This window comes from Plecotus auritus, assembly GCF_963455305.1.
Source record: "Plecotus auritus genome assembly, chromosome: 1".
In the NCBI taxonomy this organism is placed as follows: Eukaryota; Metazoa; Chordata; class Mammalia; order Chiroptera; family Vespertilionidae; genus Plecotus; species Plecotus auritus.
The window spans coordinates 204,339,323-204,353,732 of record NC_137770.1 but is presented as its reverse complement, the minus strand read 5'-3'; the positions used below and the strand labels follow the sequence as shown (position 1 = coordinate 204,353,732).

The following is a 14,410-nucleotide window of genomic DNA, read 5'->3' as shown; positions in this document are numbered from 1 at the left end:
ACCATCATTGTACATTATTGCATATGGTAACTAGATATGGGAGAGAATACTGTATTAATGCTATAAACACATTTGTATGTTTCTTTTTTTTTAAAATAAATCTTTATTCAGATTATTACAATTATTTCTCCTTTTTCCCCCCATAGCTCCCCTCCACCCATTTCCCACCCCACCTTCTGCCCTTACCTCCCCCCCACTGTCCTCATCCATAGGTGTATGATTTTTGTCCAGTCTCTTCATGAACCCCCCATACCCCTTTCCCCCTGAGAATTATCAGTCCACTCCCTTTCTATGCCCCTGATTCTATTATATTCACCAGATTATTCTTAAACAAATCAAGCTGGTGATTTAATAAATTCCAGTGTAAGTCATACCAGTATTTGTAAGTAACATCACCAAACACTCACCATGAAAGTTAAAATACCAATACAGAGAAAGCTTCTAAGTGGCCCCAATGTGAAATGATCTGATATCTACACTAATAAAAGAGAGAGATGCAAATTGACCATACCTTCACTATGCCCACCAGCCAATCAGGAGTGAGTATGCAAACTAACCCAACAAAGATGGCGGGTTAATTTGCATACGCATGTGCCAAGCTGCCGGGGGCGGGGTGGGACACTTTCGTCATCACCATGGCAACGACGCAGGTGTTCTGCACTGTCCCAGTAGCTCTGGGCCTCTGGGCAGCGTGGGAAGGCGGAAAGGCAGCTCTGGCTGGAGCAAAGGTGGTGCTGGCAGCCAGGGGAAGGAAGGCCCATTCTTGTACAAATCTTCATGCATCGGGCCTCTAGTAAGAAATATAAACAAATATTCATATTATATAGAAACATACAGAGGGAGAAACCAAGATGGCGGCATAGGTAAACACCTAAACTGCTGCCTCGCACAACAATTTCAAAACTACAACTAAAAGACAGAACGGACACCATCCAGAACCACAGGAAAGCTGGCTGAGTGAAAATTCTACAACTAGAAGGAAAGAGGAAAGCTCACAGAGAATTGGAGGTACGGCAAAGGGGCTTTGTGCACGCAGAGAGGAAGGGCGGCTGAGAGCCTGGCTGACTTTCTCTGGCAGAAGGAGGAAGGAAGCTTCCGACCGCACTGAACCCCAGTTCTGACAGCACTGAACCCCAGTTCCGGGCGAACCCCTGGGGACCCACACTCTTACGGGGGGAGTCTGGACTCTCGGGCGGAGACTCGGGAGCCGGGGAAGGCGGAGGACTGAAAGCGTGCGTGCGCGTGCCAGTGCGCACAAAGGCTGCGGAGGTTGCCACAGGCTTTCCCTAGTGGAAGGGAGTCAGAGGATTCTGACTGCACTGAGCCCCAGTTCTGACTGCAGTGAACCCCAGTTCCAGGCGAGCCCCTGGGGACCCACGCTCTTGTGGGGGAGTCTGGACTCTCGGGCGGAGACTCGAGCTGGGGAAGGCGGAGGACTGAAAGCGCACATGCGCGCAAGGGCAAGGCTGACAGGAAGCCAAAACTGAGACTCCACCCCATCCAAGCTGAGCACAGAGGCTATTGCAATTTGGCAAGTCTAATCCTATAAGGCTGTCTCCAGCACCGAACTTCTCCCAGCATAGACACAGCTGATCCTTACAGCCAACTGGCCCGGAGGTCAATTCTTCCCAGTGATACCAACAACAATAAAGACTTAATTACAACAAGGCTGTACACACAGTCCACAAAGGGGTGCACCAAGAGTGTCCACCTCAGGTAAACTGGGGAAGCAGACCCACTGGGCCATATTGGAAACCTAGCACAAATATCTACCTTACCAACTCAGGGAATCAGTGAAAATGCGGGGTCAAAGAATCAGATCACAAACGAAAGAAATGGAGGAAAACAAACGACTGGATATAGAATTCAAAACCACGGTTATAAGACTTTTTAAGAATATCCTAGAAAAGGCCGATAAATATAACGAGACCCTCGAAGATATGAAAAAGGACCAACTAGAAATTAAACATACACTGACTGAAATAAAAAATATTATACAGAGACCCAGAAACAGAATAGAGGAACCCAAGAATCAAGTCAAAGAATTGAAATACAAAGAAGCAAAAAACACTCAACCGAAAAAGCAAAAAGCAAAAAAAAAAAAAATCCAAAAAGTTGAAGATAATGTAAGAAGACTCTAGGACAACTTCAAGCGTACCAACATCAGAATTATGGGGGTGCCAGAAGAAGAGAGAGAGCAAGATACTGAAAACCTATTTGAAGAAATAATGACCAAAAACTTCCCCCACCTGGTGAAAGAAATAGACTTACAAGTCCAGGAAGCCCACAGAACCCCAAACAAAAGGAATTCAAAGAGGAAAAATATTAAAAGTGGCTCTTTTGACTTAAATGGTTTATTCTTGTTGGTTCATTTATTTGTATTTTTCTGGTTTATGTTCATTTATTTAATAAAAAACTTTCTGAGGTTGAATCTTCTTTTTGTTGTTGTTAATCCTCACCTGAGGATATTTTTCCATTTATTTTTAGAGAGAGTGAAAGGGAGGGGGACAGACAGAGAGAAAGAGAGAAACATCGATGTGAGAGAGTCACATTGATTGGTTCCTTCTGCATGCACCCTTTGACAAGGAATTGAACCCCAGACACTTCAGTCTGCGGGCTGATGCTCTATCCACTGAGCCAAACTGGTCAGGGCTGAACATGGTCATTTAAAGAACACAGAGAGATTGGGGAGCATTGTAAAATAAGAAGGAAATCACAACAGAGTGAAACAAGAGCATAACATTAAAACAAGTTATAATGAAGTAAGAGATCATAAACTTAGATAGAAATTTGAATGTAAGATTCTATATATGAAGCTGTTCTGACTAATAAGAAAATACAGGGTATGGCCATGAAAGTGAATAGAAGAAGTAGAGAGTGAATGAAGTTTGATGCATTTAAAGAGCTCAGAGAACCTTGAATCTCTGCTGTTGGATGGGTGGGTCAGCCATATGGATTTTGAAGGTACTCATTGATTTTGGCAATCCTATATCATAAAACCCTGATAGGCAAATCGACCAAATGATGGAATGACTGGTCGCTATGACACACACTGACCACCAGGGGGCAGACACTCAATGCAGGAGCAGCACCCTGGTGGTCAGTGCGCTCCCACAGGGGGAGCGTTGCTCAGCCAGAAGCTGGGCTCACAGCTGGCGAGTGCACTGGTGGTGGTGAGAGCCTCTCCCACCTCCACAGCTGGTAGGCAGTAAGGAACAAGGGGTTCCAGACTTCAAGAGCCCTGGACTGCGGGAGGGATGTCTAACTGCCGCTTAGGCCTGATCCCCTCAGGGATCGGGACTAAGCCAACAGGTGGACATCCCCGAGGGGTCCCGGACTGCAAGAGGGCATAGGTTGGGCTGAGCAGCCCCCCTCACCCCCCAGTGCATGAATTTCATGCACCGGGCCTCTAGTAATGATACTATTAGCAAAATTTAACACATACTGTTACTTACTATGTGTCAGACACTTTTGTAAGCATGTTACATATATTAACACATTTAATCCTTACACCAACCCTAGAGGTCAGTACTATTGTTATCTTTATTTTGTGGTTGAGGAAAGTGAAACATAGATCACCACTTGCACACCTGAATTAGGATTACATTGCATGCATCTGCCTCCAGAGATCCTGACCTTACCTCTTATGTAATACTACCTCTCTTGTAGAAGTGGGTGGAAAGAGACTGAGCCAGATGTCAGAGTCCTTGGTGAATGAAGGGCCAGGGTATTTAGGTCCTTTTGGTAGCAAGAAGAGGAGACCCTCTTAGGCAGGCGTCCTCAAACTACGGCCCGTGGGCCACATGCAGCCCACCGAGGACATTTATCTGGCCTGCTGGGTGCCGCTGCCTGTCCTGCTTAGCAGCCGACTCGTCTCGGGCCAGCAGTGTGCATAGGAATTTGTTCATAGTTTTTTTTTTAAACTATAGTCCAGCCCTCCAACGGTCTGAGGGACAGTGAACAGGCCCCCTGTTTAAAAAGTTTGAGGACCCCTGCTCTTAGGTAATAGAGGCCTAGAAAGTCCACAGGAAACCAGGCAGCTCTAGAGATGAGCAACTTTCTCTGTTTCATGACCTGAGTTGATATTCAAGAATGATATTTTTGTTTTTCTGTGTATTATCTTCTCCATCTTCTTCTTGTACCTACCTGGTTAGCTCTTTCTGAAGTGCAAGAGAAATAGTGTTTAGAAGTGACCCAGAGGAAGAAGAAATAGATTTTTAGCACTTCTTTACCAATAAGACTGAAAGAATAGAAGAAGGCAGGCTTCCAAAGGAGGAGTACATGGATCAAAGTATTTGGGAGAACATTTTTTTCTAGTAGAGAGAAAAGATAGAAGCAGTACATTATTGGAGAAAAGGAATATATTTTTTTCCTCTCACTTTCAAAACATGACTCACTTTGTTTAACCAAAAATGATAGTATTTGGTATTTGAGTAAAAGGAGAGCATTTTTATTTGAATTTAATTGGAAGAATTTGAGGAAGGAAATATGGACTATTATTGATGAGGAAGTGTTTATACAAAAATGCTATGGAAATAAGGAACAAATTTAAATGCTCTTCAATTTTTTTTCTAAGTCATGCTAAATTATATGTAGCATTTAATGTGGAAGATTCACTTTTGTTTTCTGAGAGTACTTTATCTGGAGAATCAAACCATGAGACATCATTACAATTCTTTTTTCAGCATAACTGTCAGAGGCAAATGATAGGAAATAATGGTTTAAAATTTATAGAAATATTGGAGGTCAGATTAACAAACATTATAACATAGATCATTGATATTATGGAATAAATGAAAAACACAGAAGCATAATTAATTTTAATGTTTATTTGTCAAATTGATATATTCACTAAATATTGAAAGTAGTAAATTTCATTTATGTTTTACTTTAAATTAAGAATATACACTTGTAACATAGAAACCCACAATGAAACCTATACCAGTATGTTCATGTTGACCAATGTCAATTAAAAAACCCAATAAGTTAAAAAAAGGAATATATAACTAAATACAAACTAACAATACAAGAATGATTATTTTTATTTCAGTAATTGTTAATCAAACATTTATTGAGCATTATGTGCTGGGTCCTGTACTTATGGTCACCAAAAAAGGCTAGCCAAAGTTCACTATATTTGATATTTCTAAACATATTTCATAATTAATATGTTGAGGTATTTTTATTCCCAAAAATTTCTTGTGGGCTATTGGTTACTTAATTTTATTCTTTTTCTGTTGACACACTTAACATTTCCATTTCATAAATAAATTTAGTTCTAAAATACAACATGTCTTAATCCCATATTTTTCAGAACTGGAAGTTTGAAAGCTAGATATTCAACAATTAAATTAGTTTAGAACTTCTAATGCAATGTATTATAATACAAATAAAAATTTAAAATATAACTTAGAAAATATATGTGATTATTGGTATTATTTATTTTTATTCAAATTAAGTTTTTTTAAGACTGGGTTCCCATGAAATTAATTTACATTCTATTAATTTTTATGTAACACTAGAGGCCTGGTGCACAGATTCGTGCACTGGTGGGGTCCCTCAGCCTGGCCTGCGCCCTCTTGCAATCTGGACCTCTCAGGGGATGTCTGACTGCTGGTTTTGGCCCGATCCCCAGCGCCGACATCCCCTGAGGGACGTAGTAGTGCGTACAACAGCAGGCAGCCGGGCGCTGTGCTGCTCCCGCTCATCCTGGCCCCGCTGCGCCTTCCACCGCCGCTCAGTAGCGTGCTGCCACGGAATCGGGAGAGGCTTGTGCCACTGCAGCTGCGCTTACCAGCAGTGAGCCCAGTGTTTGGTACCTGTCAGCTGAGAGGCGCTCCCGCCGTGGGAGCCCACTGACCACCAGGAGGCAGCTTCTGCGTTAAGCGTCTGCCCCCTGGTGGTCAGTGCACATCATAGTGACCTGTCGTTTGGTTGGTTGTTCGCTTAGGCTTTTATATATATAGATATTATTTCATTTATATTTTTTCTTTTATACATTTAAAATTTTTTAAAATAAAAACCTCTGTTGTTTCTGAGTGGTTCATTTATTTTTATAATTTTTTGATGCTACTTTTAATAAGCATTTATAAAAAAATCATCAGTATTACTTGTTTTTTGTTTTGTTAATCCTCACCCAATATTTTTCCATTGATTTTTAGAGAGAGTGGAAGGTATGGGGAGAGCCACAGAGAGAGAAACACACACATAGATTGGTTACCTCCCACGAGCCTGTGCCCTTGACAGGAATTGAACCTGAAACCCATCTGTCCATAGGCTGATGCTCTATCCACTTTTTTCACCTAGCCCCAAATCAGCTAGTGCAGTGTTACTTGCTTTAAATTCTGCTATGTTCCCTATAAAATATAGCATGTTAAGGTTTAACATTATTCTTAACAGGGTTAAGTAGATTCCAACCTTTAATTTTATTCTATATTAGAATAAGGTATACTAACATGGCGGAAGTACTTTAGAGCACCACTGAAGTTAGCTTAGAAATAATTAGTGTAATGTGATAAATATTTAAATGTGTAGCATTTTTTCTCAGAAAATAGTAAAGAAATATTTTAAAAATTTATTTACTATTTATGCTCCTTCTAGAAAGAGCATGGAAAATTTCCCTGTATTTATAAGATTGAACTATTTCCTAATTTCTACTTAGTAAAATGAAGGGAATAGTGTATCACAAACCTATACCAAATATTCTACCAGAATAAGAATACAGTGACTTACACAATTCTTATTTTAGTATTTTTCCCTGCTTTTATAACATATTTCTTTAATAAGAATAGGTAAAGTGAAATAAAGGGTTATCCTGTTCTTTGAGTATGTTAAATTTTTGTAAACAAATATTTTGTTTTGACAAATACCAATATAGAAAATTTGTGCCAGGAGCTATTTTAAGATGTTTAGTCGTTTAATCCTCATAACTACCTTCTGAGGTGAATACTATTTTTATCTTTATTCTAGAAATGTGGAAACTAAAGCACAGAAATGTTAAGTAAGTTGCCTAAGGCCACAGACATTAGGTAGCAGAACCAGGGTTTGAATTTAGATAAGTTGACTCTTAACTTTATGGTTTGCCACAGAATAGAAATCCATTCATGAACATTTCTGGTCCCATAAAACATAAATATTCATTTCAGAGTTAATGACAATGATAATAATTCTTTTATGATAATTTCTTTATAAATAGTTTTAAAAATATTGATTTTTATAAAAATTAATATTGTGTTTCAAAATCTTTAGGACTTAACATTAAAATGGGTTGACACCCAGAGATGCTGAAGTTATTTAACAAGATCTTTGAAAAACATTTTTAGTCCAATTAAATGATATCTGCTGTCTTTTATCTGATATTATTTCATTGATTATTTTGCTCGAACTTATAATATTAAAAATTTATTAGTATTAAAGACCCAGTGCACGAATTTGTGCACCAGTGGGGTCCCTCGGCCTGGCCTATGAGCTCGGGCCAAAACCAGCTCTCTGACATCACCCGAGGGGTCCCGGATTGCGAGAGGGTGCAGGCCAGGCTGAGGGATCCCACCAATCGGCTGGACCCCAGCAGCAAACTAACCTACCGGTTGGAGCATCTGCCCCCTGGTGGTCAGTGCATGTCATAGTGAGCGGTTGAGCGGCCTTAGCATATCATTAGCATATTACTCTTTGATTGGCTGAATGGATGACCGGATGTTTGGACACTTAGCATATTAGGCTTTTATTATATAGGATTTTTTTTCAAAAGTAGGAATGATAAGAAGCTTATTGATAGTGCTTCTCTTTCTGTTTATTTTTTAAACCTTTCCAAATTGCACTTTATATAATTACTAGAGGCCTGGTACATGAAATTCGTGCACTCGGGGGGGGAGGGGTTCCCTCTCGCAGTCTGGGAGCCCTCGGAGGATATCTGACTGATGGCTTAGGCCCGCTCCCCAGACATCCTTAGCGCTGCCACGGAGGCTGGAGAGGCTCCCACTACTACTGCTGCGCTTGCCAGTCATGAGCCTGGCTTCTGGTTGTGCGCGCTCCCCCTGTGGGAGCGCACTGACCACCAGGGGGCAGCTCCTGAGTTGAGCATCTTCCCCCTGGTGTTCAGTGCACATCATAGTGACCAGTTGTTCCACCATTCAGTCGATTTTCATATTAGCCTTTTATTATATAGGATTTATTTATTTTGTGGTTATGTAATTATATAATTTACATAGTGATTCCCCCAATAATTCTAGTATGTACTCACCTGGCATCATTTATCATATTACCATATTATTGACTATTACCCTATGCTATACTTTACATCTACCACTTTTTATTTCTTAATTTCTTCACCTTTTTCACCTAGCCCCTCAACCCTTCTCCTTTCTGGCAACCATCAGTTTGTTCTCTATATCTATGAGTGTGTTTCTATTTTGTTTGTTCATGTATTTTGTTCTTTTGATTCCACATATAAATTAAATCATTTGGTATTTGTCTTTATCTAATTTATTTCACTTAGAATAATATCCACTATGTCCATCTATGCTGTCACAAATGGTAAGATTTCATTCTTTTATGTGGTAAAGTAATATTCCATTGTGTGTATGTACCACATCTGCTTTATCTAGTCATCTGCTGATGGACATTAGGTTGCTTTCTTATCTTGGTTTTTGTAAATAATGCTGCAATGAGAATTGGGGTGCATATATTCTTTTGAATTAGTGTTATGATTTTTTTGGATATATATGCACAAGTGGAATTTCTGAGTCATAAAGCAGCTCTTTTAATGTTTTGAGAAATATCTATACCTTTTTCTATAGTGGTTGCACCACTTTGCAATCCCAGCAATAGTGCACAAGGGTTCTCTTTTCTCCACATCCTCACGCACACTTGTTTGTTGATTTATTGATGATAGCCATTCTCAGAGGTGAGGTAATACCTCATTGTGGTTTTAATTTGCATTTATCTAATGCTTAGTGATGTTGAACATCTCTCATATGTCTGTTGGCCATCTGTATGTTTTCTTTGGACAAATGTCTATTCAGATCCTCTGCCTGTTTTTTAATTCAATTGCTTGTTTTCTTTGTGTTGAGTTGTATCAGTCCTTTATATATTTTATATATTAACTTTTTACTGGATGTATTATTGGGAAATATTTTCTCCCATTCAATAGGTTGTCTTTTATTTTTTTGATGGTTTTTCTCCTATTTATTTCTCATGGTCTAAAATGCAGTTATCACATATGCAAGGTCTTTATTACAAAGAGTATTTAATAGATAGGGATCTGTACCTATGGAATTGTTGATATAGTATTAATTGTTAAATAGAATTTTTCTTTGCTAGCTTGTCAAAGCATCTATAAAACTCTTTTAAAACAAAAGTGTTTGAATAGCAAAACTTGATTAACTGGTATTCTACAATCAGTGTATGGTTAGTGACCTGAAAATGTTGTTGCATTACACTTCCATGAAAAAGAGACAAATAAAAAATAAAGCAAAGTAAGAAGATAGTTTTAGTTAAACACAGATTTTATGTCCTAAAATCTGTATAGTTACATTTAAATGCCTAAGGTACCTATGTCTAACTTTATAGTATAAGGTAACTTCATGTTTGTAATGATTAATTTTGGCAAGATGTTCTGAAACAATAAAGTTCCAACTGGTTTTAATGTACTAGGTTTATTAAATTAGAAAAATACACCATGTATTTTAGGAAAAATACAGGAAAATTGTTTTCCCTAACAATCAACTAATCTGAAAATTGAATCAACTAATGTATTAAGTAGAGTTCCATAGAATCAGAGTTGGAAGTGGAAATTCTTGTGCAAGTGGTTCCAGAGAGTGCTCTAAGGTGAAATTTTCAAATGAGTGAGGGAAAGCAAGTTAGGACAGAAAAAGAAGTGAAGCAAATGTGGCTTCAGCTGAAGTCCAGTCTTAGCGTGATCCCACATGGAATGCTGGGGTGTAAATGGCACCACAGTTGTCTCTCTCACCATCTGGAAAGGAGATTCAGTTTTTGTACTTGTGTATAATTTACCCAGTGGCTGAGGACCACATGTTTTGTGGGAGACATCTCAGGCACATTTGGATGGCGTTCCCTATAAGCTGAGGACATTTCTCAGAAAAAGAGGATAGCTCAACAACTGATGGAGGAATGTCCATGTCTGATAGAGGGGTCTAGGTGGAGGACAAATAATATGCATTAAAACCCATATAATCCATTCAAAGAACATTCTAATAAATAAATATTTGATGGTGATAGGTTTTCTGTAATGGCATTTAAACTATATTTTCATTATAAATATAGTACAGAAGAAAGAGCACTATATGTATTGAGAATCAAGAGATTCCTGTTTTCTTGCATGACACTCAAGCCTCCTGGGTCTCAAGTATTATCTATAAAATTCATGACACAAGTTTTTTTTAAAATTCTCATCCAAGGATATGTTTATTGATTTTAGAGAGAGAGGGAGAGAGGGGGAGAGAGAGAGAGAGAGAGAGAGAGAGAGAGAGAGAGAGGAAGAGAGAAAGAGTTATGAGAGAGAAACATCCATCTGTTGCCTCTCATATGTGTCCTGTCTGGGAATCAATCTGCAACCTATTGTTGTCCAGGACAATGCTTCAAGCAACCGAGTCACCTGGCCAAGGCCATGACACAGTTTTGAAGTCCTCTGTCATCAACTTCAACATCATTTTCTATTATTCTCTTTTATTAAGCACAGATTTGTACTCATTAAAATTATGTATTTTCATTTGTTGGCTATGCCTTATTTAATACTGTCATAGAAAGGTTACCAAGCTTTTCTCATTCATTCATTCTTTCATTTATTTAAAAAATATTTTTATCTGTCAGACAGAGTTCTAGGTGTTAAGAATACAGAATAAGACAGCTAACTTGTAATATTATGGAGTTTACATTTTTACAATGCAAAATTTAAAATATGTTATTTGAAATATGTGAAGGTAAGACATTTTCCTCTTAGAAAAAGAATTAAATTTATTTTAAAACTAGAGGCCCGGTGCACAAATTTTGTGCATGGGGGGGGGGTGTCCCTTAGCCCGGCCTGCACCCTCTCGCAATTGGAGACTCCTCCGGTAGGGTCCCTAGGCCTGGCTGGAGATTAGGGCCTATCGGGGCTTTCCTTCCCCTGGCTGCTAGCAGCTGGCCCTGCCCCCACTGCTGCCACTGCTTGCCATTTGTGTGGTGCTTCTCCCATCCCCCACCACTAGTCACCTCCCTCTGAAGGTGACAGGCGTGGGGTGCAATTGCTTGGCTGGCCTGGGCCTCCCTCTGTGGAGCGATTGATTGCAGGGCCCCCAGATAGATTACCCCTCAGAGGGAGGCCGCACCCACCACAGTGCTGCCAGCCAGGTGGCCTGGGCCTCCATCTGTGGGGTGTCCACTTGCTGGGGCTATGCAATCGATCACCATACAAAGGGAGACCCTACCCACCCACCACAGTGCCACCGACCAGGTAGCCTGGGCCTCCCTCTTTGGGGTGATTGATTGTGGAGCCCCCCCCCCCCTCATGGATCATTCCACAGAGGGTGGCCTGGGCATGCCTCTGCAGGGTGATGGTGGGGCAATGGTGGGGTCCCCCAACCAATCGCATTGCACCCACCTTGGCAGGCCTGGAGCCAGTGCATGTCATAACGTGGTCATCTGGAAGGTCGTCTGGATGTTCAGTCATTCGGTCGATTTGCATATTACACTTTCATTATTTATACTAGTAGATGCCCACACAGTGAATGGTTGAAAGAGATGTGATAAGGCTATTCTTTTTCTAGCACTTGAAAATGGATGCACTATGGCTCCTTTTTAAAATAAGAGGATCCATGAAAATGAAACTATTTAGAAAGCTTTTGTTTTTGTTTTGTATTGTTTTCTTAGTGAAAAATCTTGTTAGTTAAAATCGCTGAGGAAGTTAGTCTTTTGCACTTAATGCTCTGAGATCTTCTGAGGAGAACTCAGCAAATTTTGCCAGAAAGAGCCTGAACAATGGTAAATATATTTTCCAGTGGCATAAACAAAGATACTAAACTTAGCAAAAGGATTCTGAAAAGCATCAGTATGAGGAAAAATGAAATAATAGATCCAAGTGAAAATATGAATCTGTAGTAAGCAATCTAATAAAACTAGGTTTTACCTGACAAAGGAGTCTCTGTGAGCCTCAGCTGAGTAAAATCACGAAGATGCTGAAAGAGAGGCCAAATAACTCAGATGGTAGCAGTCCCAAAGGCATGGGGTTTAAACAGGTAAAAGAAGAAACCAATTGAGATATGAACCTTATAAATTCATTAAAATATTAGTAGTTTACAAGTAAGGAGAGATTAACTGAAAAAGTAGACTTCAACACACAGTACTTGTAGTGTTATTTGTATAATATTTAACTTACCTATTTAATAAACTTGGTAATAACTTATTTATATTTAATGTATTGAGTTTTCACTATTATGTGAAAGTTCTCATCATGAAATCTTGCCATTACTAATTATAGCAGAAATTCCTGATTCTGAAGATACCCAGTAGTTATGACACTGTTGCCCAGGGTGGAAGGCACCATTAAAACTGACATTACTTATTGTTTTTTTTTTTTCTCTCCATAAGAAGGAAAAGGCAGTCTATCATCATCTAATATATCATTATGCAGGTTGGTTTACTTACCCTGGTAAACCATCCCTATTTGGAAGTGGCGTACTTCATAAATATGCTTACCTACCATACCTATCTTCATGTCAAATTATTTTCAAAAATAAAAGTTAAGTGTTTGTACTTCTTTCCATAGGAATTTTATACATTTTCCAAACAAAAATTAGGTGAAGAAGAGCACTGGTGGCTTAAATCATTAGTCCATCATGCTTTCCAGGCAAGATACCAGAGTATACATAGTATGACATTGCTTTATGCAAAATCTCTAAGTAAGACAATTTACACACAAAAGTATGACATCTGTGTTTATTGTAAAGTAATATAATTTTGAATAAAATAGTTGATTCAGCAGTTGGTTAGGATGTTTCTGGTTGGGAAAACAAAGTAGAACCAAATTTCCATATTATTTATTCTGATTGATAATTTGTGTTATTGAGGAATTTGGCATTATTTGCACAGTCTATTCAAGACTATGTAGTGTCTGAGGATAATTTTACTATTATGTGTGCATATGTGAGAACCATCTTCTGGCCTCGCTTTCATATGAAAGAAAAATAGGGACAAATCAACAGTCACCAAGATCCGTTCAATGCACCCCATGGGATTATCATGCTCTTTTGTGTTACTCAGGGTGAAGAAGCCAAAAATAGGGGGTTAGCACTGGCACAGGATAGAAAAAACAACAACAGGTAGACAGATTTTCCTGGGAAATTTTTATAGGTAGTATTACTGCAACTCACGAGGCTACAACCTATCCATATGTTGATCTTGTGGAATCCACGTGCTTGTCAGGAGGGCATTATTTATACACTCAGGAGAAAGTTTATTGTGAACACCAACTCTATAATTTCTCAAGGATCTGAAAAACAGCAGTGAAGACCTGCTTGGCTATAATCCATATTTACTCATATAATTATCTTCAGTCTGGAAAGGGGAAAAAGAGAAAGTTGTATGTCTGTGCCATTATTTTCACTAAATATTTGTCAAAATCGAATACACAAGAAGCTTTCATAATTCTAAAATTGAATATTTTAAAATTTGCAACCTTAATGCATTAAAGTGATTCCTAGTTAAATGTAGTATGGGAATTACAAACATTTAACAAGCATATGATCATCAAGCTTTAACCTACAAAGAACTTCTGTACTAGAGACCAGTTTTGGCCATGATCCAGTCTCGATAGTATGTTACTCGAGTGTAGACACCAGGCTTGTTTGGAAGAGCACATTCATCTCCCCAGCTTACAATGCCAACAAGGAACCAAGTGCCTCTATGATCTGTTATAACCAGAGGTCCACCAGAGTCCCCCTAGAAAGAAAAAGAATATGTACAATTACTATAATTTAAAGATGAATACTACATTTTTTCTTCTGTAATAAAATAAGGAGGGACAGAAAAAGGGGAAAAAGTATTTAAACATTAAAGGATTCTAGTGTTGAATATTTTTGTGTTCTCTAATCATTTATTTAAATAAAAGATATCAGACTATGTCTTTGGATATAAAATACAATAATGGAAAACAAGTGTGAAAAACTTCAACTCAACTATTACATAAAAGATATTGAAGGTATTGTTGCTTATGTAATCATTCGTATGATGAAGAATTATCTGAGTATCTCCCCAAACTCTCTTATTTTCAGGCACAAGGTGGAAAAAGGAAGGTTTTTATTTACTCACCACCAGCATTGGACTCACGCTCTTCCATTCTTGTATAAACATCCCTCCAATTTTCATAATTGTCTAATTTGGCTAAACTACCCTCTACACTCCTTATGGTTTTTATCTA

General features: G+C 38.8%; 1 protein-coding gene across 1 annotated transcript in view; it reads right to left on the bottom strand.

Annotated features, from left to right (window-relative positions):
• Positions 1-13,770: 13,770 nt before the first annotated feature.
• The window catches only part of LOC308242041 (transmembrane protease serine 11C-like), a gene marked incomplete at both ends in the record, with an annotated part of 51,653 nt that continues 51,013 nt past the window's right edge, over positions 13,771-14,410 (bottom strand). The window contains one exon of the mRNA XM_080655878.1: positions 13,771-13,932. Coding sequence (XP_080512004.1) covers positions 13,771-13,932 — 162 coding nt within the window. The remainder of the gene's footprint in view (positions 13,933-14,410) is intronic.